At 41.4% G+C, this 24,881-nt stretch overlaps 1 protein-coding gene across 5 annotated transcripts in view; it reads right to left on the reverse strand.

Moving 5' to 3' along the window:
* Positions 1–24,881, reverse strand: part of MYO3B (myosin IIIB) — a 577,608-nt gene that overhangs the window by 271,455 nt on the left and 281,272 nt on the right. For all 5 annotated transcript variants that reach the window (XM_066280402.1, XM_066280405.1, XM_066280403.1 and 2 more), the window contains one exon: positions 24,560–24,689. In XM_066280402.1, coding sequence (XP_066136499.1) covers positions 24,560–24,689 — 130 coding nt within the window. The remainder of the gene's footprint in view (positions 1–24,559; positions 24,690–24,881) is intronic.

The following is a 24,881-nucleotide window of genomic DNA, read 5'->3' on the forward strand; positions in this document are numbered from 1 at the left end:
GCCCCGGAGCACCCTCCTGTGTTTCCCCAAACTGTGGCTACCAGTGTGCGTCGGGAGAGAAAAAGGAAGTCAGAGGCACCTAGTGGAATTTATATCCTATGTGAGAACTGGCTAAAAAAGGAATCTGAAATGGAGCATGCAATGATCCCACAAAAATTCCCTACTTCCAACTTAAAGGAAAAGAGACAGGTGGTCTGAAGACAGAGCTAGAACTTTTAAAAGATGGCAATTTCCTGCCTGCTTCAGAGGATTTTCATCTCTTGGAAAGTACCCAGCACCCATGACTTCATCTTTAGTTGCCCCTAAGAATTGTCCAAAATGATGGGCTGCTGTCTTTAATAATCACATGGAATTCAGCTTCCCTCTGCTGCCCCACCCGAGTTTACAGGATTTGTTGTAGGGTGCCCGTGGTGACTGTTGGTAGGCATTTGTTCGGGAAATTTTCCTGCTTTAATTTTCCCTAACACATGAGATAAGTTAATAAGTTAATAAATGATTGCAAAGCAATGCTGAAATGTAAAAGGCTCCTGTTGAATTGCTACCAAAAAAGAAGCTACAAATAAAAAAACCAAATGCTTCAGTTCACCTGTTATCACATTTAGTTACCTGAGTAGACCTGAGAACTGAAACGGTGGGCTTCACACTCAGCTCGGGTATTGAGAACGCAAATCAAACCTTACTGTCTACATGAAAATGACCTTGTGCTATTTCTGTCTTTCTTAGCATGAATTTCTTTTTCCAGGAGTCTCCAGTCCAAGTGAAGAGTTTGATTATTCATCATAGAATTTCCCAAAAGACCCAAGACCCATCAATATTCAATGGAAAATATCCAGGGACAGTTTAAGCCCTATGATTCTACAGATCCCTCATTTCAAAATCCTCACCTCACTGTTCCAGTCCATAATGGGCTCTGGAATTGTGGATGATCCTTACGCAATCCTAATCAAGCCTGCTCACTTTGGAAGACCTGCTTTACATCACATTTGATCTCAATAAATTCTGATCTGCCTTTCCTTTTTCCAGACACTGCCAAACTTTGAGAGGTGACGGTCCCCTGAATGTGGTAAGCAATGAACTCCGTTTTGTCTTACCAATGGGTTGTGTGACTAACAGTTAGGGAGTCAGCCTGGAAGAGACAGACCTATGCTAGTGCAACACCTGCAGTAATTGAAATGTTCTAATTTCACTCAATAACACTGAACCTAATAAAAATGCAAGGAGTTCAATTCAGTAGCTGTATAAAATGTATTATAGTAGTTTGTATGTTTAATGAATAACTGTTTGTCTTTATATAACTATTTTAAATCTATAAGAATTTTTTTTAGATTTGATACATTGAAGTAACTTTAAATAGCTGTCATATATATGAATATATATGTGAATATATATATGAATATATATATATGAATATATATATATATATGAATGACACAGTTTGGGGAGACCAAGAGAGAAAGTGTGAAGTTAGAATTTGTTCTGCAGTTTTTACTTCCTCCTTTGCATTTATCTACAGCTCTGAGTCTTAATATCAATAAATGGGCAGGGGGATGTGGAAGATTTCCTAGGCCACTTAATCTCTCCAGAAAGAACTTGAATAATTTACACATATACACAGAAAGGGATGTCGTTTTGTGGAGGGAAAAAATTAAGAGTAAATAAGAGGGCAACCTACTCCTGGCTGTTTTATTTATTTATTTATTTTTAATATTTTTATTATTTTTTTGTATTTTTTTGAAGTGAGAAGCAGGGAGGCAGAGAGACAGACTACTGCATGCACCCAACCGGGATCCACCCGGCATGCCTACCAGGGGGCTATGCTCTGCCCATCTGGGGCGTTGCTCCATTGCAACCAGAGCCATTCTAGCAACTAAGGTGGAGGCCATGAAGCCATCCTCAGCACCCAGGACAAGTTTGCTCCAATGGAGCCTTGGCTGCAGGAGGGGAAGAGAGAGACAGAGAGAAAGGAGAGGGGGAAGGGTGGAGAAGCAGATGGGCACTTCTCCTGTGTGCCCTGGCTGGGAATCGAACCTGGGACTTCCACATGCTGGGTCAATGCTCTGCCACTGAGTCAACCAGCCAGGGCCCTGGCTGTTTTATTGAAGAAAGATATGTACTCTTTTTTTCAAATACACAACCTTTCCTTTATCACATGTGTGGGAAAGTCAAAGCCCCCTCCCCCCAAAAAAACCCTCCTTTCCCCATTTCTGTACTGACTTTTAATTGGCAGTTGCTGAAATTTCTGTATGATGCACACCTCTAGACTACTCACATGAAGGAAGCCAAACCAAAGTTTTTGCTGTTTTGTAATTTTATTTTACTTTATTTTTTTCATTTGGAATGTGAACTACATCTTTAAAGATTTGTGACCCAGAGATTTTCAAATTTGTAGAGCTGAAGAAAACAAACCAGTAACTCTTCTTTTCCTTCTTAAGCTTTGAAACTCGTGAACAGGATGTCAGCCCAGCAAACAGCTAAACCAAACATCAGAACGTTTCAAGAAGGTACCAAGACTTCCCTTCCCTAACTCAGTTAAGAGTAGAAATGAAGTTGTTTTCCACATTGCTATTGCCACATTGGTGGAAGCTGCCAGTGCAGTCTACATTCATGACAAGTATCTGCCCTTAATAGAGCCAGGTGACAAAAGCTTTGGGCGTTGTTTGCCTTTCCCACATTTTTGGTGGTGTTTGCTTGGATATAATGTGGCTGCTAAATGGCATGACATGTATTCACACGAGTACCAGAACCTAGGCTGCTGATACCTACCTACCCGAGAAGACTTGACCCATTAAAAAAAAAAAGAAATCCACACACATATCTGCCAGTACCCATGTCACTGACATGTAAGAATTGCATATTCCAATCTCAGAGTAATATTTATATGCAACAGAGTAGTTTCTAGTCCAATCAGTGCTAGTTCTGGACAAAACTCTATAAAAGGATATAGTCAAGTTCCCTCACTCCTTTTCCTATCCTTATTTCCACTCCTGAAGGTGCAGCATGGCTTTAATGCTGTGTCTCCCCACTACTGTGAGAACTAATTCCCCCCACTTCCATGCCCCACCCTGAACTTTTCCAGGCAGTATAAATCACCTCCATATTCCCATCAAACCCTTCCTGTCTATGTTCCCAACCTGCAGTTGTCAGTTCTCTCCTAACAACTAAACCAGGTTTAATTTGTTCATGGACAGATAAATGTATTACTTCACTCATGTGAGATGTTTACATATAAAGGAGAGCAGAATTTGTCACTAGGTCAACATCACACCGTCCCTTGTAATTTCCTGTCACAAAAGGGTTCACCCCTCTTACACCACATTGCTGGACATTGACTTGAGGAAGCTGCATAACCACAACGGTTTGCTCCATGGATGCCATGACAGAATGCTATGGCACACAAGTGGATAACCACTGATATACTCAAATTCCTTATCTGACATATAATACAAGTGAGTCATAGAGAGTAGAAGTGACCTAAATTTGATGGCAGGTCTGGGATTAGAATCTAGGTTTCTCAGTTTCAAGTCTATTGTCCTTTTCATTGTCTTCCATGCTATAGAGCAGGGGTAGTCAACCTTTTTATACCTACCGCCCACTTTTGTATCTCTGTTAGTAGTAAAATTGTCTAACCGCCCACTGGTTCCACAGTAATGGTGATTTATAAAGTAGGGAAGTAACTTTACTTTGTAAAATTTATAAAGCAGAGTTGCAGCAAGTTAAAGCATATAATAATAATTACTTACCAAGTACTTTATGTCGGATTTTTGCTAAGTTTGGCAGAATAAATCTTTATAAAACAACTTACTATAGTTAAATCTATCTTTCATTTATACTTTGGTTGCTCTGCTACTGCCCACCATGAAAGCTGGAGCGCCCTCTAGTGGGTGGTAGGGACCAGGTTGACTACCACTGCTTATAGAGGAAGAACAAAGAAGCACTTAGAGTTTCAGGCACTGGTCATCATCCTGCACAATGGGAAATCAACAGCCTCTTGTTTTCTGAAGCCCTTTGTGGCTTTATTGGTCTTTATTAAAAACAGAAAGCAACATAATGTACTTCACCCTGGGAAATCATATAACTGACCCACCATCGATAAGGTGTGTTGAATAATCATTTATTCTCTCTTGACTGGACATTTTATTTAGGATTCTAGTCTCAGACTATGGAATGTCACTTTTTTACGTACAACTAACTACCTGACCCAGGTAGTCTGAGATTTTTCTCGAGACTTTGGCCTGATTAGCAATTGTAGTAACTAACTGGTATAAGTTCCTTAGTGGCTTGTATCTAAACCATTCACCTTTAGCCACATAGATGGATAAATACTTTACCTGAAGACCACTGGAAGAGCAAAATGGCAAAACTTGTGTCTATGGTCTCACTAATAATTTATGATGCCTCAACAAAACCTTCTTTTTCCATGTTTTTTCCCTCCAAAAATTGCCTTCATAGTTAGTGAAGGGGTTCAGAACAGGCCTCCCCAAGATGTGCTGCTTTGACATGTGTATTATTTGAGCTGAAGGAAATAAAAAATCTTGTGAGCTCAAGAGAAACTTTTACCTCTCTGTTAAAGAATCTAAATGTGGGGCTTTGCCAATAATAGAACTTATCACCAGAAATAACTTTTTATGACCTATGTATAGAGCAGCACAAACTTCTAATTATTGAACATCTGCTCTTCTTATTGTCCTGTGAATTAGCCTCTTCCCTTCTGAAGCCTTGCGGCAACTTGCATCACTGCTTAGCTCAGGATGTCATATACACCTCATTTTACCTTTATGTCTCTGAACCTCTCATATATGCGAAAACTCTGATTTGCTCATGTACCGTATTTTTCACTCCATAAAATGCACTTTTCCCAAAAAAAAGTGGAGGGGAAAATGCACGTGTGTCTTATGGAGGGAATGTTAAATTTTTTTAGCTGCTGCGCAGCACTGCACCAGTAAACATATGTAGGATGAGCGTCAGCAGGAGCGTAATTACACCCGGCATGGCTGTGTGCGGGACCCTGGCATCTGCTGAGTGATCTCCTGGTTCTGGTTTCCACAGTTGCATGCAGCACAGGAGGGAAGGCAAATGACGTTGTGTGGGTGCATTCATCTGGCATCATTGAGGGCAGACATGAGAGACGTGCAGCATTGGTGGAGGGTTGCGCTGCAGCTGCGGGAGCTCTGTGTGAATGCAGAGGTCACTTGTTGCCAGGCTCATAGCATTTCATTGGCTGGCTGGCTGGCTGGCTGGCTGGCAGATAGGGGAGGGGCCAAGGATGCAAGGTATGTGCAGTGAGCTCGGAAGCCAGTGCAAACACAGGCAAAGCAGCAGCAGATGGAGAAGGCTATGCTTCTCATCTCCATCAGATTATTCCAGCTGTAATCCAGGTAGTTTACCTTTGTAGTGACATTAGAGTAAAAAATAACTGGACTTTCTCTAGTGCAGCAGCTGGGGAGTATCCTGAATTAAAGAACAACAACCTGAATGGCTGGCCCTGGAGTCTAAAAGAAAGTGATACCAATGATTGTGAGCAACTGAGCTTCTTAAATTCTGACACTAGCGATGATGAGTTCCTGGGGTTCCCAAACAACTAGAAGAGTATTTGAACATTAAAGTCTCTTCTCATTTGTTAATAACAGTGCTAATGGTTGTTAGTACTGCTGTTGAGTTTGCATTGTTGAAATATTATTGTGATATATTTTATTAAATATTTTAATACACCATTTGGTTCAGCATATTTTTTTCTTATTTTCCTTCTTAAAACCCTAGGTGGGTCTTATGGTCAGGTGTGTCTTGTGGAGGGATAAATACGGTATATGGGGTTCTTGTACATATTTATGTAATTAAATTTTGTTATTTTCCTCCTGTTAATTTCTCTCCTGTAGATTTAATTATGACATCAGCTGAAATAAACTAGAAGGGTAAAGAAAATTTTCTTCCTCCCCCACATTAATATTTTCATTGGCAGGGAATGGCAAGTAACTTGTTTTTATGCTTGTCATTTTAATTTGCTCTCCTCACAGCTGATCACCATGAGCAACTAGCAATGATACTATTTCTGTGGTATCTTTCCAGTTACTCCTCCTTCTTCACTTTTCTGTTGTGGCTAAAGTGAGCTTATTCAGATGTCTAATTTTTATATTAATCTTCCTTTACACATGGGAGAGAAGACAAAGACAGAGTTTTTTACTCCCCTTCTGTAATGTCTTAAAGATTAAGTAATTCAGGATGCTTATCTTCAATATCTTAATATTGATATATATTCTCCTAGTAAAAAATATATTTCTTTCAGTTTGCATATTAGCAAACATCAGCTATTTTGAAAAAAAAATAGATGCTAATATGAACATAGTCATCACTATATAAATCTTTTTCTCTTGAGTCTCTGAAAGCACTCAAAGTTAACTTTTGATCTCTAGGTACCTAAGTTTAATTTTCACATATATCAATTAATTTGCTTTCTTTCAAGAGATGACTATTCCATATCCCCTATTCCAATTTTGCAAAGGGCCTCATCTGAACAATTCAAGTGTATATCTTTGAGAAAAACTACAGAAGCTTAAAAACCTAAAGTAAGGAAAGGTATACTGAGAAAGGTAACACTCTATAGGAAACAAAATTTAACAACATGCCTAATTGGCCAGCATTACTCATAGCTAAGCTACACTGCCACCATTTTCCTGAATACTCATACACCCACATTTCTCATATATATATGTTTTTTTTATCATTTCAAAAATGGCAGTGCTCAGAAGGCTTTGTTTCCTCAACCTTATACATGTCATGATGTTGAAGGATGAAGTTATGTATCAACTCCCATGTGTACCTTGACCAGGCAAACCCAGGGTTTTAAACCAGCGACCTCAGTGTTAGCAGGTTGATGCTTTATCCACTGCACCACCACAGGTTAGGTGAAGGATGAAGTTATGTAAGTTTTCTTTCTTAAGTACAGGCATCACTTCTTTTGTGAGACCTTGGCTCTATGGAACTGTGATACAGCATCCAGAAAAATTATATGATTTCAAATACATTTTAAATTAAAGCCTTATCATACAGATGTGGGATGCAATTAACTACAGATATTTTTTAAAGACTACAACCTATTGAGAATAAAGGACAGCCAAAAAAGTTATTTTTTCTGATGAAGAAACTCTATAAGTATCACAAGTCCATGCAAATAATAAAGGCTTCAGCTAGTTAATGCACTTGTGTTGAATCCTTTTAAGTTAATTGGTAATTTTCTTTAGAAATGATGTGATTCCTTATAGAGATAACAAACTCTTTAAAGTCAGGAACTTAGTACTTCTATTCCCATTCATTAATTCAAAAATATTTCTTCAGCACCTGCTATAAGACTTGTTCTCTACACATAGTTGAGGCTAAAACAAAAGTTTACTGAAGATGCTTTAATGCACCAGAAGGACATTTTAGATCATTTCTACCCTTGCTTTCTATAGATGAATTATTTCTTCCATCTCCTGGCAAACTTCAGTGTCACAGATTCTCCTTTCAGTCATTCAAGAACACTATAGCTCATTACTTCATGGAAACAAGCAATTGACTGTGAACCATTTTGCAGAGTTAGTGCACCATGGATGAGTAATAAACCTGAATGAAATAGATTGATGGTTTAAATGTTTCTAGAGAATGTCTCTTTCAAAGCCAAAGATGTGCCTGATGCAACACTTAAAGCTACCTATGGATCTGATTAACACCGTGTCTTGTGACTTCTCTTTGGAGACTAAGCTCCATGAGGGTTTAGACTAGTGCTCAGCACAAGATAGTCAGCACATTGTAAGTACTCAATAAATCTATATAAATGAGTAAGTGAATGAATAAACTGTGAGGTGGTAAATTTTTATTTAATGTGACATCCAATACCCTCCAGGAGCAGGCCCTAACTTACCTCCCTCCCTCTACCTACCCTAAACATCTTTCTAGTCTTTGGCCATGTCTTTGTATTTCAGACTCTTTGCTGAAGCAACGTGAGGCCTGGATTACAGAAAAGTGGTTAAGGTTGTGAACTCTAGGATCAAACCACCTGGGGTTTGTGTCAGCTCTGCCATTTACTTGTTAAGAGGACTTAAATGAGTTACTTGCCTTTTTATTACCTGGGTTTCATCATCCAGAAGGATAGGTAAATGTTTACTGAGTTTCAGAAATAATGCGCCTATTATATTAAAGTTAATAGTCAGTGATGAGTGAAGATGCAGATGCTGCTGGTTTAGGGGATCTGACTAAAGCCAGAGGAAACCCCTGGAGGCCCTCGTCGGCCAAGGAGTTTTAGTTTAAACTAAATCACTTGACTCAGCTTTTGACAATCTCTTTCTCATATAAGATTTACAAAAATGTTATTAATTAGGGATTCCAGTAAACCACACAGTTTTACAGAATATCCAATTTTCTATTGCCTAGAGTCTTATTAAATGTTGGGTTTGATAACTAGAAAAGAAAGCAAGTAAACTGAGGATTTAAGGTTTGGCAGTTATTTTATGCTTTCCTATTTATCTTGTTAAGGTATTAGTTTTAAAACACAGAAATCACAAACTCTCAACAGAAATGAGAGAAGAGAAGGAAGGAAGGAAGGAAGGAAGGAAGGAAGGAAGGAAGGAAGGAAGGAAGGAAGGAAGGAAGGAAGGAAGGAAGGAAGGAAGGAAAAAGGAAGGAAGGGAGGGAGGGAGAGGAAGGAAGGAAGGAAGGAAGGGAGGGAGGGAGGGAGGGAGGGAGGGAGGGAGGGAGGCGGGAGGGAAGGAAGGCAATGAGGGAAGGAGGGAGGGAGGAAGGGAAGGAGGAAAAAGGAAGGAAGGAAGGAAGGAAGGAAGGAAGGAAGGAAGGAAGGAAGGAAGGAAGGGAGGAAGGAAGGGAGGAAGGAAGAAAGGAAGGGAGGGAGGGGAGGGAGGGACAGAGGGAGGAAAAAAGAAGAAAGAAAAGAAGGGAGGGAGGACCCATAGCACTCTATAGTATTATCTACTGTCTTTAAAAAAATTCATCAGTGGCGCAGTAAAGTATCAACCTGGAATGCTGAGGTCACAGGTTCAAAACCCTGGGCTTGCCTGGTCAAGGCACATATGGGAGTTGATGCTTTCTGCTCCTCCCCCCTTCTCTCTCTCTCTCTCCCCCCCCCCCACCGTCTTTTAAAATGAATAAAAAGAAAATCTTTTTTAAAAAATCCGTCAGAGATAAGAAAATAAAAAAGAAATACACGTATTTTGCCCTATATTTGTCCCTCTGCATCAGATCAGAAAATAGACAATACTTAAATACTAACATTTATGGAATGTTTACAATGTGCTAAGTGTGTGAAATGAATTATTTAATATGACAACCCTGTGAGCTATGTTCCCGATCTATCATGAAAGAAAACTGAGGCGAAATTTATTCAAGTCTCTTGTCCAAAGTCAGATATCTGAAGTGCAGAGCACTGAAGAGTGATGCTGAGAAAGCTTATCAATTAGAATGGCCTAATGAAAGATTCTGTGGTCCTTTCAGGGTTTTTGATCATATTCAAGGTAGGCCACTGAGTAATTGATGGGATTGCTGCCTGTTCAAATGAATTGAACCCAACTAATTTTAGATGATGTCTGGGTATTTTTTCTTCTTTTCCCAAGTGAGAGGAGGGGAGATAGACAGATTCCTGCCAGCGCCCCAACTGGGACCCACTCAGTAACCCCCATCTGGAACTGATGTTTTGCCCATCTGGGGCCATGCTCACAACTGAGCTATTTTTAGTGCCTGAGGTGGAAGCTCCACGGAGCCATCCTCAGTGCCCAGGGCTGATGCACTCAAATCAATCAAGCCATAGCTGCAGGGGAAGAGAAAGAGAGAGAGAGAGAGAGAGAAGTGGGGATGGATGGAGAAGCAGATGGGCGCTTCTCTTATGTGCCCTGACCAGGAATCGAACCCGAGACACCCACATGCTGGGCTGACACTCTACCACTGAGCCAACCAGCCAGGGCCAGATCTCTAGATTTTTAAAGTCATTTACACACCAAACCAAGTCCACCACACAGCGATCCCATTGGTCACTCACCCACCTGCCACTATTGTTGTGACTGAGCCAAACCTAGTCATCTGGAAAAAAGTTGATTTGGTTTTTGTGTAAATTGAACTACCCCTGTGAAACACAAATAAGAGGACCACTCTACTAAACTCAGACCCTTAATAAAATCTTAGCGGTCCTCTCTCCCATTTTCAACTCTCAAGTTCAGTTAAGTGACATTTTACTTAGTTTACTGACATCCCACATGTGCACACCAGTAAAGTTCACAATTGTTACTCCACACAGCTGTGGTTTACAGCTTCTCTTTGCATACAACACTCTGGCATCAGAGCAAAATGATTAACTTTTATATGTGCCTAACATATGGACCAGACTGTTAGAATCTGATCTTATGTTCTAAAGAGAAAAATAGTTTCTATTAACATAACCCAAATTCCTGGGGAAAAAAGTGTTAAGTTGTGATCCATTCCTAAGTAGAGAGATTATAATTTTAATGGCTTTGTTTCTAATTCATTTGATTTGAAGTGCCTGGAGTTATCTTTTAGTGAGGAAGGGGAATGACCAGAAAGCCCCATTATAGAGAGATTTTATAGTGGAATAAATTAATAAACTGTAAATGACCTTGAGATTTTTTCCTCCAATATGAGCTCAGAAATAAAAGCAAAGAACCTTTCATCTTAAATGGGAACATATTTCTTTCTATGAATGAGAAGGATGCTGGCTGACAGAATCAGAATTTATTTCTCTTGCTTTTCTGACCATTTGAAAAATCAGAACTGCCATATTTGCTCTACTTGACTGGATCATTAAAGAAATAAAACAAAATGGCTCTAAATTGAAGTGCCATTTAAAAACAAAATGGACATTCACCGTCACATTTAGGAGCTACGTGAAAAGTATTAAAATGTGTTTGGGAAAGATAGCGGATCCGATTCACAACAGATACTAACGTTCCCAATAGAGTCACTGTTACAACTCAATATTGAAGGTTTTAGTTTTAGCGTTCAGTTTTCTGAGGCCATAGCAGCAGCAGGGTTCCTAGCATGAGGGACTTTTGGGAATGAATTTAAGATCCATCAGGAAGGTGTCTTGGAAATGACTGAGGGAGCCAGTTCTCTGACCAGCATTGCTTCGTTGGGTCCCCTCTAACTGGATCCTCAAGATGTTTTTCACACAAGCATCTTCCTGGTCCTGGAAGCCCTGTTTCTGCAATAAAGGCACCTGCTGGGTTTTCATGCCCACTACTCCCTCCACTTTGTGGCCATGGTGATCTCTCTTTTGCCTCACACCTCTTCACCTCCCACAAACCTGGTGTTTTATGAAACACACTTTAGAAAACACTGCTCTTGAAACTAATATGGGACCTTTCTAGAGCCAAAGGAACTTTTAAAAATCTAGAACTCTGCAAATCCAGAACAGTGACTTTCCTCATATGCTGGAAATCAGTATGAAGTCAAGTCTGAAGGAAATAAAATATTATTATCTTATAGAGTAACCAGATTTGTTTTCCCTTGGGAGGTCCCACGAAGAGCTCTCTGGCATTTCTGCATTTCTCCCTGAGAACGGGAGTGAGGCCCTCTGTTGCCAGGGCAGCAATACTCAAACAACCACATTATGCAACACACGAGACCTGGCTGGCTCAAACTGAGATGTGCCGTAAGTATAGAATACAGAGTCCAGGGACTTAGAAAGAAATATGCCATCACAATAATTTTTATTTTGATTACATGTTAACTGCTAATATTTTGAGTAAGGATATTAAAGTTAATATCAGCTGTGCTAGAGACTGAACTGTGTCCCGCCCTCCCCCACAGTCCGTATCTTAAATCCTAACCCCCCAATGTGATATTGAGAAGTGGGGCCTCTGGGAGTTGGTTAGGTGATTCATGAAGGCCAAGGCCTCACAAATGGGATTAGTGCCCTTAGGACAGAGGCCGGGAAAGCTCCCTTGTCCCTCCACCATGTGAGGACATAGTGGAAAGACACCTGTCTGTGAACCAGGAAGTGGGATCCCACCAAGCCTGCTGGTGCCTGGTGCTTCGACTTCCCAACCTCCAGAACCACGAGAAATAACTGTTTGTTGTTTACAAAGCACCCGGCTTGTGACGTTTTATTATAGCAGCCTGAGTGGACTAAGACAATTTGGTTTCTTCTTACTTTTTAAAATGTGGCTAACAGAACATTTTACATTTCACTGGGGAGCAGGTGCAATAGACCAACCAATAGACGAGAGAGAGCAGAGAGTTTTCCAACCACAGACACTGCGGACGGAAGATGGCCTAGAGATGATTAGGGATTGGGGTTTTTGACCTCAAGCTTTCTTTCAATCAGGAGGTTCTTGTTTATGCAAACCCTCTACTTTGCAGCTGCGAGGCTGGTTCAGAGAACTGAATTAAACCTGATGGATGCAAAGTGGTAACCCAGGTCAACCTCAGCTTGTCTCCTGACTTACTGTCCTGGGCTCTTAAATCCTCCACAGCCAAAGGGGTACAAAGGGGTAAAAGAAACTGCAGGTAAACTTTTTAAAAGGAAAGAAACATTTAAGCTGTTTACATTTGAAGAGTAACAATAAAAACAGTACTTGGAGAACACAAATTCAAAATCAGAAGGCATTCAGAGATAGGAAAAAGAAACAATGAGACTTCAAGAGATGATCTCTGCTGTCCACAACCACACTGTGCACACATTTTGTCCTCAACAGACTACAAGGAAAATCAAAGAGCCTTCTAGAGAAGGGCTGAAAACCACTAACAAATGGCAGGAAGGTGTGAAGGGTCTCTTGGGCTGTCCACCTACTGCCAGGATCCTCTGCCTCCTCCTCTGGCCCTTCAAACCGCAGGGGAGGGCACCGTCCATCGTGGAACCTGGAAAAGGCAGCTGTTGGCTTCTGGGAAAGCCCCCTCCCCCACTCCACCCCAGGAAGGGGGCTGGGAATCAGTTTCAGACGCCATATGTAACTGCAATTACATCTGCACTTCCTTGGTACCTGAGTCCTAACAGGGCTTCACGCTTGTCCGTCTAGATCAGAATATGGAGTTCTAAATGGATCTCCTTCTCTCTGAACTTCACAACTTGTTAAAACAAATCTCCACACTGGTGGGCTTCCAGCCAGCACTGGAACTCACAGGCTAACCCACGTTGCTGATGTGCTTCAAGTGCTCTCGGGACTACGAGGGAATTCCACTCACAAACTGCACTCTTTTCCTGGACAAACAGACTCTACCAAATCCTTCCTAAGTGCCAGATGCCTCACTAGGAGCCAGAAAGTGGAGCCAACTAAATGGACAAAATCCTGTCTTTATGAAACTTACATTCTAGTGGTGCCAGAAATTTCATCTGACCCTAACCCAGACCAAACACTTCCTGGAGGAGGTAATGCTAGGGCTGATTTTTGGAGAAGAAAAAAATTAGAAGGCAGAGGAGGGGCATAGAAAGACAGTGTGGTGAGGAGGGTGAAGGTGAGGGACAAAAATAATTCCAGAAAGCAGAATGAGCATGGATAATGGCATGAACTGTGAAGTACTGTGAATAGCTCTGACTATATGTTCTGCATATAAATGAAATAGAAGACATTGTCTTTGTCCTCATGGAGCTTACAATTTTCTCAAGTAGACAAGATGGCTGCATGAGACAACTGCACAGCTCTGCCTGTCAACTGTTGGAGGAGTCCATATAATTAACATTTGCTATTTCCATTATCCAAATGACCCTCAGCATCATTTGCCCTATCCCTGCGATAAGAATCTGACTGTTGCCTATTCCAGGCAGGTGCTGGGAAACTTCCAGCCAGGGTCACACCTGCAGAAAGCATTGCAGTTCTCCACTGTGCCTTGAGCATGAAACCAGCCTATTGAGGCAACTCAGGTCACTGAAGATAAGCAAGAAGCAGTTCTACTTTTTCCTGTAACTTCCCTACTCATGCTGACGCCTCACCTTCTATGAGGATGGAAGCTCTCTTACCCATATTTCAGACCCATTTCATAGATCCTCTGATATTTTCTGTTACTAAGGATTACATTTGGTTTTGAAGACTCATTCTTATTTATTTTCTATCCTTTAATAATGTATGAATTTCCAGTTCTTTCCCCTGTTCTCCCTTTCTCTCCAGGATGGACGGATGCTTTCATGGCTGACAAAGTCTTCTCTCACCTACCTCTCTTCTGGGCCAGCTCGTCTGGTGTGGGAAGAAGAAGAAAAAAAGAGGAGAAGGTAGAGTTGTTTAGTTGTTTCCCTGACTGGGGGAGGTGGCAAACTCTCTGGCTGGTCACTGGCCCTGGGCTTTATGGGGTAAGATGGTGGCCCCCACATACCACACAGGTAAGGGGGGTACATATTGAACAGCTCTCAGCATTTAGTGATCTGTTATGAGCTAAATTGTACCACCACTCTCCCAATTTATATGCTGAAGTCCCAAACCACAGAACTTCAGAATGTGAGTGCATCCGGAGAAAAAACCTTTAAAAGGTGCTTATGTTCAAACAAGGTTCTAAGGGTGGACCCTCATCCAATGTGACTGTTGTCCTTATAAGAAGAGGAGATTAGGACAAAGACAATATATTGATATAAACAGATCAAGGGACAACCATGAGAGGACACTGAGAAGCAGCTATCTGCAAACCAAGGAGAGCAGCCTCAGAAGAAATCAAACCTACCAACCTGGACCTTGGACTTGTATCCTCTAGATTGAGAGATAATAAATTTCTTTTGTTTAAGCCAGTGATTTTCAACCTTTTTTGAGCCGTGGCACATTTTTTACATTTACAAAATCCTGGGGCACACCACCTACCAAAATGACACAAAATGACACTCTAACACAGTACATATTATATACATATAGTTAATAATATAGTTTCTAAATGTATTTATACTCACTTAGTGTGAAACCTGGGCCTGTTTCGATGAACACAAAAGGGATATCCTGGCAGGAATGGTAGAAAGACACACACGAAGCTCTTCCTCAACAGTTCTCAGTCTCTCTCTGTTTTTAGTTTTTATCGCAGTCAAGCTTGAGAAGCTCAGCTCACATAGATATGTGGTTGAAAACGGGAGCAATGTAAAAATAGCTTTCTTGGCCAGAATGGGGAACTCCTTGGCAACAGATAACCAAAAACTGTCCAAAGGAAGATCAGCAAACTTTAGCTTTAAAGCTAGATAACATTGTGATGCATTGTATATCACCCTTTGCGGGGCCTCTTTTAAAAAGAAAAAAGTCAAATATCTATATACACCATCAGGATAGACATAACCCAGCTTAGGCTGAGGCTTCATCTAGTGGTGGCAACATTTACCTCCAGTCCTGACCAGGATTAGAAATCGGGACCATGGGGAGGAGCAGCAGCTTCAACTACTCGCCGAGGCCACACAATGACAAGTGTACGGCAGCCGGAGCATGGACCTTCCTGGGTGTGGATGAGAGGCGGCCTACTATTGGTTCATCACTAGTGGTCGGGATGAATCCTAGAAGGTGATTGGTCAGTGAGCGTTCCCTGTGCCTCCACTCTTCCTGTTGCTGATAGCTGGAGGGATTGTGAGGGGAATGTTTATGTTCAGATGGAGGTGCCTGGCAGCGGGCTGGATAAATAGCCTCTGCGGGCCATAGTTTGGGGACCCATGTTTAATTTCCCCACGGCATACCTGACCATGTCTCATGGCACACTGGTGAAAAACACTGGTTTAAGCCACTTTTTGTTTGTGGTGCCTTTTTATGGCAGACCTAGGAGAAATTACTGCAGACTGGGATTCAAGACCTATGATTTAGTTTTAGTTTTTACTTTTCAGGAGTTACTGAGTTTTGAGCAAGTATTTACTGAGGACTTGCTATGCACTGGGCATTGCTGTGGGTCCCAGGTATTTAGTGGTAAAGAGGACTCATAAGGGTTCTGGTCTCAAAGAGCTTATAGGCTAGCAAGAGGGGACTGTATGATGTGGGTAGAACAGAGACATTTAGGATAATGTCAGCTCCTGTTGGAGACATCTTCACAGGGTAAGATGATAGAGTGAGTGGGCATCATGGGCTACTTTCCTTTGGGCGGATAGAGAAGGCTTCTCTTTGGAAGTAAGATTTAAGCTGAATTCTGGATCGCAAGATAGCGATAGATCTTTAAAGATCTGAGGGAAACATGCTCCAGACAGAGTGAGGAACTGGTGCAGAGTCAAGAAAACAGTTAGAATTTTTTTTTTTTTTTTCATTTTTCTGAAGCTGGAAACAGGGAGAGACAGTCAGACAGACTCCCGCATGCGCCCAACCGGGATCCACCCGGCACACCCACCATGGGGCGACGCTCTGCCCACCAGGGGGCGATGCTCTGCCCAGCCGGGGCATCGCCATGTTGCGACCAGAGCCACTCTAGCGCCTGGGGCAGAGGCCAAGGAGCCATCCCCAGCGCCCGGGCCATCTTTGCTCCAATGGAGCCTTGGCTGCGGGAGGGGAATAGAGAGACAGAGAGGAAAGCACGGCGGAGGGGTGGAGAAGCAAATGGGCGCTTCTCCTGTGTGCCCTGGTTGGGAATCGAACCCGGGTCCTCCGCACACTAGGCCGACGCTCTACCGCTGAGCCAACCGGCCAGGGCTTCGGTTAGAATATTTGAGGAGCAGAATGGACACAGAGAGTGAGGAACAGAGTTCAAGGAGATGAGGACAGAGGCAGGCATGACAGATCATGGGACAGATATTTAGACAAAGAAAGGAATTTGGATTTTATTCGAGGTGTGATGAAGAGCCATTGGAGGCTTTAAGCAGGGACATGGTATGATCGGGTTTACATTTTTGGAAACACTGCAATTTAGCTGTTAGGCTTACTGAGGCAAGAGTAGAAAAAGGGTCTAGTTAGGAAGTTCAGGTGAAAGATGCATCACCCTGCTCCCTGCCTCCATCTTCACATGGTGCTTGCCCTGTGTCTGTCTCTGTGTCCAAAGTTTCCTTATCAATAAGAACATAGTCATATTGGATTAAGGCCCACTGTAATGACTCCATTGTACCCTTCTTACTTCTGTAAGGACCTTATTTCCAAATAAAGTCACCTTCTGAGGCACTAAGGGTTAGGACTTTAATGTGTAATTTTGGGGGAAACCAGTTCAACACAGAACAAGGAGTTAAAAAGATGAAAGGTACTATGTTGCTGAGAACGATCACATTAAGATAAATAAATAGATGATACAGAAGAGAAGGAGAATCAAAGTTCTTGTGAAAGGGGACTTCCTCTTGAGAGGGAAGGAGTGCAGAGGGAAAGTACAAGCTGGCTTGCAATAAGAGCAGGGACAGTTTACTCATTTAGATTACAAGACAGACAGAAAATGGGAAAACCAGACAAAAACCCCTGCCATCTTGGAATTTACATTATAGTAGAAAAAAAATAGACGACAAATAAGACAAACAAATGTATACAGTATATAAGCTAATAAGTCCTTAGGAGAAAAATAAAACAGAAAATAGTGATATAAAATATTGAGTAGGTTGAAATTTTAACTAGGGCCGAGAGAAAGAGTATATTTTCAGAAAATACCCCCCAAAAATAAAGTATGTCTCAAGGAAAAAATTCCAGATGGAAGAAATAGCAAGTGCAAGGGCACCTACATAAAACCTGTAACTGCTTAATGGGGAAAGATCAAACGCAGAAACAAAGCAAAAATGTCTGCTCTCACCACTTCTATTCAATACTATCTTGGAAGTCCAGCCAGTCAAATAAGGCAAGAAAAAGAAAAGCATCAGCTTGGAAAGAAAAAACAAAAGGGTTCTTATTTACAAACATGATTGTTTATGTAGAAAATGCCATGGAATATACAGAAACAAAATATAACTCCTAGAATTAACAAACGAGTTTTAAAAGCCCAATCCATAAAAATCAATGGTATTTCTATATATGGTATTAGCATTGAACAACTGAAAACCAAAATTTAAAAAAACTATACTAGCGCCAAATATTGAAATAGGTGTAAATCTAATAAAACATGTACAGGATCTGCATGCTGAAAACAAAATACTGATTAAATAAGAAAACATCCAAATAAATAGACATACTGTATTTATGAATTGAAAGCCTCAAAACAGTAAAGATGTCAGTTCTTCCTAAATTAATCTATAGAGTTCATGCATTTCCAGTCAAAATCTCAGCAGGTTTTTTTTTTTTTTAAATCAAGTGAGAGGCAGGGAGGCAGAGAGACAGACTTCCTACATGTGCCCCAACTGGGATCTCCCCATAACCCCATCTGGGGTTGATGTTCTGCCCATCTGGGGCCTCTGCTCCGTTGCTCAGCAAGTGATCTATTTTAGCACCTGAGGCAAGGCCATGGAGCCATCCTCCGTGCTCAAGGCCAACTTGCTCATTTGAGCCATGGCTGCAGGAGGGGAAGAGGGGGAGGAGTAAAGAAGCAGATGGTGGTTTCTCCTGTGTGCCCTGACAGGGAATCAAACCCAGGACTTCCACATGCCAGGCCAACACTCTACCACTGAGCAACCAGCCAGGGCCAGGTTTTAAAATATATATATATAAACAAGCTGCTTGGGGAATGTTCCACTTGCTACTAGTAAACTAGAGAAAAGCTCAAAAGGTCAGAGGCAGAAAGGGAAGAACTGGAATAGCCAAAACAATTTAAAAAGAGAATAAAGCTGGAGGAATCACACTACCTGCCTTTAAGACTTGCTACAAAAGTTACAAGAGTCAAGGCAGTGTGGTAATTGGTGAAGAGTTAGATACGCAGATCAATAAAACAGACCCACACAAATATAACCAATTGCTTTTTGAAAAATGTAAAAGCAAGTCAATGGAGAATGGATAGTCATTTCAATAAATGGTTTTGGAACAACTGGACACGCTTACGAAAAGTGAATCTCAACTTTACACCTTATACAAAAATTACTGTATTTCCCCATGTATAAGGTGCACCGTTTTTTTGAAAAATTTGTGTTCTAAAAACTGGGTACATCTTATTCAGTGGTTGTAGATTTGTTTTTACTTGCATTTCCTGCTTTTTTGCACTTGTTTTTATGCTCATTGTTGAAGACAGTGATTCACCATCAGACACAGATGAAGACAAGCTAATGGGTGGGAGTTCTGACAGTGATGAGAAGTTGTATGAATTTTATGATGAATGGGTTTTTCAATAATTTTATGTAATACATTTTCTTTTTCAAATTTCAGGCCCCCAAAATTAAGGTGCATTTTATACATGGGGAAATATGGTAACTCAGAATAAATGCTAGATCTAAATTTAGAATGTAAAAGTAGTTATTGAGCTCTTCTCACACAGCTCCAGACTCCTCGGGACACCTGCTTCTTGCTCCAGTTGTCCTTCCTCACTGGCAGCAGCTCTCCTCCGGGGCCCACCCTGACTGCCCAGGGCAGTTCAGAGCAGCAGCAGAAACCACCCTCCACTCAGCAGCTCACCGTCATTTTTCCCTTTTGCTTCCCTCCCTTTGTCCTGAGTCCTTCCCTCCCATCCTGTCCACTTATTCGTCCCACTTCCACCTCTCTTTCCTTTCCAGGGCTCCAGACCCTGCCTCAGAATGCCTCATTACTCCCAGGCTGCTCAATTTTCTCTAGCCTCCTATTTTTTAAAATCTCTTATAAGAAGACTTGGTTAGCCCTGGCCGGTTGGCTCAGTAGTAGAGCGCCGGCCTGGCGTGCAGGAGTCCCGGGTTTGATTCCTGGCCAGGGCACACAGGAGAGGCGCCCATCTGCTTCTCCACTCCTCCCCCTCTCCTTCCTCTCTGTCTCTCTCTCTCTTCCCTCCCGCAGCCAAGGCTCCATTGGAGCAAAGTTGGCCTGGGCACTGAGGATGGCTCTGTGGCCTCTGCCTCAGGTGCTAGAATGGCTCTGATTGCGGCAGAGCGACGCCCCAAGATGGGCAGAGCATCGCCCCCTGGTGGGCATGCTGGGTGGATCCTGGTCAGGCGCATGTGGGAGTCTGTCTGACTGCCTCCCCGTTTCCAGCTTCAGAAAAAAAAAAAAAAAAAAAAGAAGAAGAAGACTTGGTTAGTTAAAAGAACTCTTTCGCATGTCAATTTATGGTATTTCCATAACCATTTCTTCTATTTTTACTTGTATAGACACAGTGCTTATTTTGCCCCCATTTACATGTCTATTCAGAATTTACTCTCTCTCTTTTTTTTTTTTTTTGCATTTTTTATACATTTTAGGATTTAGTACTATCTGTTCTTGACTATTCTGGCCGGGATTTTTTTTTTATGTCTTGTAGAAATCACCTATGCAAAGCACCTTTTCTAGAAAGATGTATAATTAACTATTAAATGAGATCCACTCCCAAATTAAACAGAATGAAGGTGGCCTCTGTATGAGGAGAAACTGATTCACCAGGGCTCCCTAACAGGGTTGGCTCCTCACAGCCTCCATGTCAGGAAGCGCTAAGCCCTGTCCATGTCTGTGACCCTGGAGCTGTCATTGAGAGCCAGTTTGTCCTGCTAAACTAATTTGCTGAACTGTTGGGATGGAGGAGCAGCCATGAATGGAAAATGCAAACTCTGAGAGATGGTTACTAAAAGGCATTCTCTAAAGAGCTTAATGCATTGGATTTGGGGAGTTACAGAATCAGGAACAGACATCGACAGCAAATGGTTTAGCAGTGAAGGTGTTACAGTGCCTTGCAGATACAACGTGGGGGCTCATCTTGTCCCCTTTTGTATCCAGATAGAAAGGTGAGCCAGTGGAATCAAGAGTGAGGGACTTTACTGTTGATTTACTGTGAATCAAATTCTAAGGGAGAGACCTAAGAGTCCTTGGGTAGAAGAAGCCAATGGAGACAAAACTCAGTTCTAGAGTTGGATGCAAAACCAGATTTTCAGGCTCCGACAACGTTCCCTCTAGAGTTAATCTTGTTCCTTCTAGTTTCTCCCAAGTCCCCAACTAATTCCCCAAACTACTATTTGGAAATCAGGATTCAGGATTCAAAGACAGAAATGGGTTTTTCAAGTTCCTTTTGAACCCTCCTCTTCCCTTTCTGCTTCTGAGCCTTTTGAACTTTTCTCTAGTTTACGAGTAGCAAGTGGAACATTCCCCAAACAGGAAAATATGCCATGAAACCTTGTTATAACATCTTTCCTTTTAATGTTTTTCTACCTAGATCACTCTGTTTGAAAAGTCCCAGCTGAAGGGTTATAAAGCAATGTTGCTGCCACATCAAATTTTCACACATAAAATCTTCAGAGAACTTCCTATCAAATAGGAAGCATTACAAAGAAAATTTCATCATGTCTGAAGTGGCCCAGCTGCAGGCCAAAACAGTGGTTGTACAAGAGAGGAACAGAGAGAATCCATATTGACTGCAGCTGCCTCCATTTACCCAGCCGACACTGAATCCCTGGGACTGAGTGCGTGCCCCTCAGCAGAGGCAGGGCCCCTGCCCCCATGTGGCTGCGTGCCCACAGAAACCTGGGAGAAACTCGGGACTCTGGGCCCCATGATCACATGTGCCGTGTTTTTAACCTTCTCAGTATTTAGGGTTGTGCAGTGTGAACAGGAAGGTGGGTTCAGGAGACAGGCATTGCCAATTGCATTTCTCTCTGATTTTATGTTATGTTTTTACACACACACACACACACACACACACACACACACGTGTCAATCCTCTCAACCTTTGCAAGAGATTAAACTGAGGACCAATATTTCTGTGTGATATTCACTAATGAAGGGATTGTTTCCTGCCCAGCAGCCCAGAGAAGAAGCTGGTTTTTAAAGGACAGGAATGTCAGCCGGAGGCTCTCCGATGCCTGTGTTTGAAAGCAAAGGACAGCAACAGTCCAGCTACCATTAAACTTCAATTTCACTGAACAGGAAACCTCAGTTAAAAAAAATTAAAGGTTTTTTTTTATGTTCTAAGATTTCTCTATATTTGGGGGGGGGGGGGAGAAACATTATTGTGAAATAGAATGCACGTACAGAGAAGTGTGCAAAACCTAAATATACAACATGATAAAAATTAGAAAGCAAACATCCATGTAACCATCACCAAGACCAGGAGCCAGAGCACTGCCAACACCCCATAGGGACCTCTCCTCTCAGAACTGAGGAGTCCAAAGCTGGACCTCTTTTTGAAGTTTGGGACTGGTAGACTATACTATCAGAAACCATATCTATAGTTCGTTCCGTTTGGGGCTAACAGTCTCCAAGCATTCCCAATTTTGACTTTTTCCTTCCTCTCTGTAGTTCATCCCCTAAAAGAAGTTTGTAAAGTAAGTTGTTCCTAATATCTATGCTCACTGAACTAGTGCTCCATTTAAGTATTTAAGGTTTTGACACAAGATAAATAAAAATTAAAATGACCAAGGAAATGGTTTCTCATGCATTGAAAATATTAGCATATTCTTTCCCAGATTGCCAGGATGTGTGTAGGGGACCCTGCTTCCAGCCAGAACACTGGGATATATAGTTACATCTGCCTTGGGAAGAGGCATGCGGCTTTCACCAGTATTTACAATATCCATAAAAGCAGTATAACCTATTTCTGTCCATCAAGGTTTTCCCACCTTCAAAGGCTATAATATAATAAAACAAAAGTGTGTGTGTGTGTGTGTGTGTGTATACATATTATGGATATTTTAAAATTTAGAAGCTTAATTAATATTCTGACCTTCAACATAGGATGTATAATCTCTTTAGAACTGAGTTTTGAGGGCAAATATTGTTATAAAAAGATAAATTAATATCCAATTCTAGACAGAAAGTGAAAGTTCCACTTGCTTTTGTGCAAAGTCATATTAATTTTATCTCTATGTTCCCCTTTGCTGCCTAAATAGTCCCTTATTATTAGAAGCTGTTGTACAAATGCTTGTTATTTGAAGGCATTTTTACATGAATAATTTCAGAAAAAGAAAACAAAATCATGCTTATTAGTTTTGATGTGTATTTGTGGCTTCTTACCTATACTCAAAATGTAGAGAAAATAAAGCCTAAGATTTCAAAAGGAATTATTATGCATAACATACAATGAATACAAGGAAGCGTCCAGGAAGACCCTTTGGTTTCTAGTCTTATTTTTTTTACTTTTGTTTCCTCCAGTTGGTGTGGAGTGCAGTGTCAAGGCCAGATTCAGCAACAGTTAAAAGATAGGAAGAAAGCTCTTTCAGAGAAAAAAAAGAAGCAGAGGCTGTATCTCTTTGTTCCTATTCCTTCCTGCTTTTAGCTGATCAGAGCACACGGAAGGCAAAGCCTGACTTCTTACGTAGTGCCACCTAGTGGCCTAGACTGTGAACTTGTTTTTATTTGGTCAAAGGTTGAAAAATTGAAAATGTCAAAGCTGTGAACAGATTTGACAAATTGTTACTTAAATTTATGGGAGAGTGTTAATGTCAGCTGCCAAGTCACTTGTATAGATTTTATTTCAAAGAGTACATCTCCTATTCATAATGGCATATCTTCGCCTCTGCACAGAGTCAAATGATGAGGCTACGCGTGGGTATCTGGCGTGTAAGCACCAGCCCTGCCTACACTGCTCACTCTCCAACAGTGAATGATGAATCAGATCCTGGCTGTGCCCAAGGGAGGTCTGGGAAGGAAGATGGAGGACATCATACTATTTTTGTTTAGAGAAGCATGTTTGAATAAAGTTAAGAATCTGGTTTCAACTTTCCTTCCAAGTTAAGATAACGCAAAGATTGTAGACTGTGGCTTTTTTCTTAATCAAAATTTTCATTCCTCTGCATGTGCTTAAAAGTCAGAGTTGGCAGCCACTCTCTTTTAACATACAATGGCCTTGTGCTAGACATGGGTGCCAATGATTTCAAGAGGGATGTAGGAAGAAGAGGAAATGATGAACAATGATAAAGAGGTCTCTTAAAAGCATACCCACAGCTGTTTACAGACATAGCCTCAGAAACATAAAGCCCCTGAGAGGAGAGCTGTGGAGAGATCCAAGTCTGCTGCCCAGCCAAAGGCTGCAGAATCTTGGGTGAGTCAAAGAATCTTGACCCAATTAACCCATTTGGTTTAACAGCAGAGATCAGAAAGTTCCATTCTTTGGCCCTAGCTTATAGCTTCCTGGAATGAGAACTGACTAAGCATCTAAATGTCAGTTGACTGTAAGTAGACATAAGTCATGTATATAGTCCAGTGATGGACCTGTTTCAAATTGGTTAGAAGATCGGTGGGCTGTGGCCAATGACTGGTGTGAAACTGGACGAGCTGACCTCTGAGAACACCATGATTGAATGACTTTGATTTACTATAGTTCCCTTCATTTGAAATCATGCATGAATAGAAATAATCTTCCTGATAATTCTACATAAATTGAGGCCACCTTAGAGTGTTTAGCATGAATTAATAACATAGTTTTATAAACAGAAAAATGAAAAGAAGCAGGCAGAGAAAATAAGTCTGAGAGTTGATGTTAGAGAGAGAGTGTGTGTGTACATATGTATATTTATACTGATGTTGTGCAATTAAATTGCAAAAGAAACAATCGCTTTCCTTTTCTTGAACTTCGTCAGATAGATTTTTACTCCTGCATAAAGTTCAAAATGTTAGTACTGCAGCCCAGGCAGGATTTAGACTTTAACTGGGAAGCCCCAGCAGGGCTTGTAGAAGCACCAGGTACAGGGCTGTGAGGGGACAGTTCCAAGTACCTGTTTTGGTTAAAGGGATTGAGAAGAGTTGCTGAAGAAGCTTGTTTTCTGACGTTCTCAGGACTACAACCACATCAGCAGGCAGGGTGTCTCTGTTTTTCTCAAGAACCCCAGATGCATCATATGAGACCTGCAACATGAATAGCAAATTGCAAGTTGGCCAATACCGTCCATCATTGGTGACACTGGCAAATTGTCTGAGGTCAGTCATTAATCGACCTCTGTATAGAATTCATCTTGACACAGCCATGCTTTTCAATCCAGACCACCAGATAAGGGAACATTTTGTAATTTTTGACAGGCCAGCTTATCTTAACTTCTT

Source organism: Saccopteryx bilineata, chromosome 5 (assembly GCF_036850765.1).
Source record: "Saccopteryx bilineata isolate mSacBil1 chromosome 5, mSacBil1_pri_phased_curated, whole genome shotgun sequence".
Lineage (NCBI taxonomy): Eukaryota > Metazoa > Chordata > Mammalia > Chiroptera > Emballonuridae > Saccopteryx > Saccopteryx bilineata.